A 1,348-nucleotide genomic window follows, 5' to 3' on the forward strand; every position below is an offset into this window, starting at 1 on the left:
CACACACACACACACACACACACACACACACACACACACACACACACGCACGTTTCCATCACTTTAGAGGACATTACATTGACTTACATTCATTTTCTGCAGACTTTACCTTTTAATAAACTTATGATTTATTGTGGATTTATTTCTCTCGTTTCCTCTCCTCCTCTTCTCTCATTCCCTCCATTCTCTTGTTTCTTCAACTTGTTTCTTCTCTTGTTTCCTCACCCATTTCCTCTTTCCTCTCTTTTCCTATCCTGTTTCTTTTTTCCTCTCCTCTCCCGTTTCATCTCCTCTCCTCACCTATTTCCTCTCTCCTCACTTGGTTCTTCTCCTCCTCCTCTCCTCTCCCTACCCGTTTCCTCTCTCCTCACCTGTTTCCTCTCCCCTCTCCTCCCTCCTCCTCGTCGTCTCCTCCTGCAGATCTCCAGGTTGTGTGCGGAGGAGGCAGCAGCTCAGGAGCAGACCGGTCAGGTTGAGGAGTGTCTGAAAGTCAACCTGCTGAAGATCAAACATGAAGCCTGTAAAAAGGTCAAAATATGATCCATCTTTGTGTCCAGTGAACTCATTTAGGATTATTAGTCCCAGAAGTATCGATGATCATTTGATCTGGATAGTTCACAATGAAAGGACTCCTATGAACAACTAGTTCAGTGAGTTAACATGTAATCTTTAGAGTTTGTTGATTTTTCATTGTAATAATAAAACTCCTCCTCCTGGTGGTGTGTTCAGGTGTCCGTAGACTGTAGGATAAATGCATTAATTAACGAACAAGACAGTGGTTTGCTTTAGAAAACAAGCTTGTAAAGATGGATGACTATTCTTTCTCTTTTAAACAGTTTGGGTGCAGAAAACTGAGCCGTCTTCCTCACGTCTTTGTTGCAGGAAGTCCTGAACATGCTGAAGGAGAGTAAGGCGGACATCTTCGTTGACCCGGTCCTCCACACGGCGTGCGCTCTGGACCTCAAACACCACTGTGCCGCCATCACACCCGGCAGAGGACGACGTGGGTGCTCTCACACAGCACATTTAGATCTGTGTGTGTGTGTGTGTGTGTGTGTGTGTGTGTGTGTGTGTGTGTGTGTGCGTGTTTGAACTCGTTGCTCCCTCTCTCCGTCCAGAGATGTCGTGTCTGATGGAGGCGTTACAGGACAAGAGAGTTCGTCTGCAGCCGGAGTGCAAGAAGAGACTTCAGGACCGCATCGACATGTGGAGCTACGCTGCAAAGGTGAGACACCAGGAGGAGAAAGTATATTTATCTTTATAGTTTATTAAAAAATGTAAATCTGGAGGCAACAAAATTGAAACCGATGCTTCATGTGTTAAAGCTGCATTCTCTCTAGTGTCCACC

The 1,348-nt window shown here is 45.5% G+C and overlaps 1 protein-coding gene across 1 annotated transcript in view; it reads left to right on the forward strand.

The window, feature by feature from the left end:
• The window catches only part of LOC116378893 (Golgi apparatus protein 1-like), a gene marked incomplete at its 5' end in the record, with an annotated part of 5,114 nt that extends 3,841 nt beyond the window's left edge, over positions 1–1,273 (forward strand). The window contains 3 exons of the mRNA XM_031840799.1: positions 421–528; positions 883–1,003; positions 1,119–1,273. Coding sequence (XP_031696659.1) covers positions 421–528; positions 883–1,003; positions 1,119–1,264 — 375 coding nt within the window. The remainder of the gene's footprint in view (positions 1–420; positions 529–882; positions 1,004–1,118) is intronic.
• Between the last annotated feature and the right edge of the window lie 75 nt (positions 1,274–1,348).

The sequence above is a fragment of the Anarrhichthys ocellatus genome, unplaced genomic scaffold (genome assembly GCF_004355925.1).
Source record: "Anarrhichthys ocellatus isolate YVR2014 unplaced genomic scaffold, GSC_Weel_1.0 scaffold3330, whole genome shotgun sequence".
Classification (NCBI taxonomy): Eukaryota; Metazoa; Chordata; class Actinopteri; order Perciformes; family Anarhichadidae; genus Anarrhichthys; species Anarrhichthys ocellatus.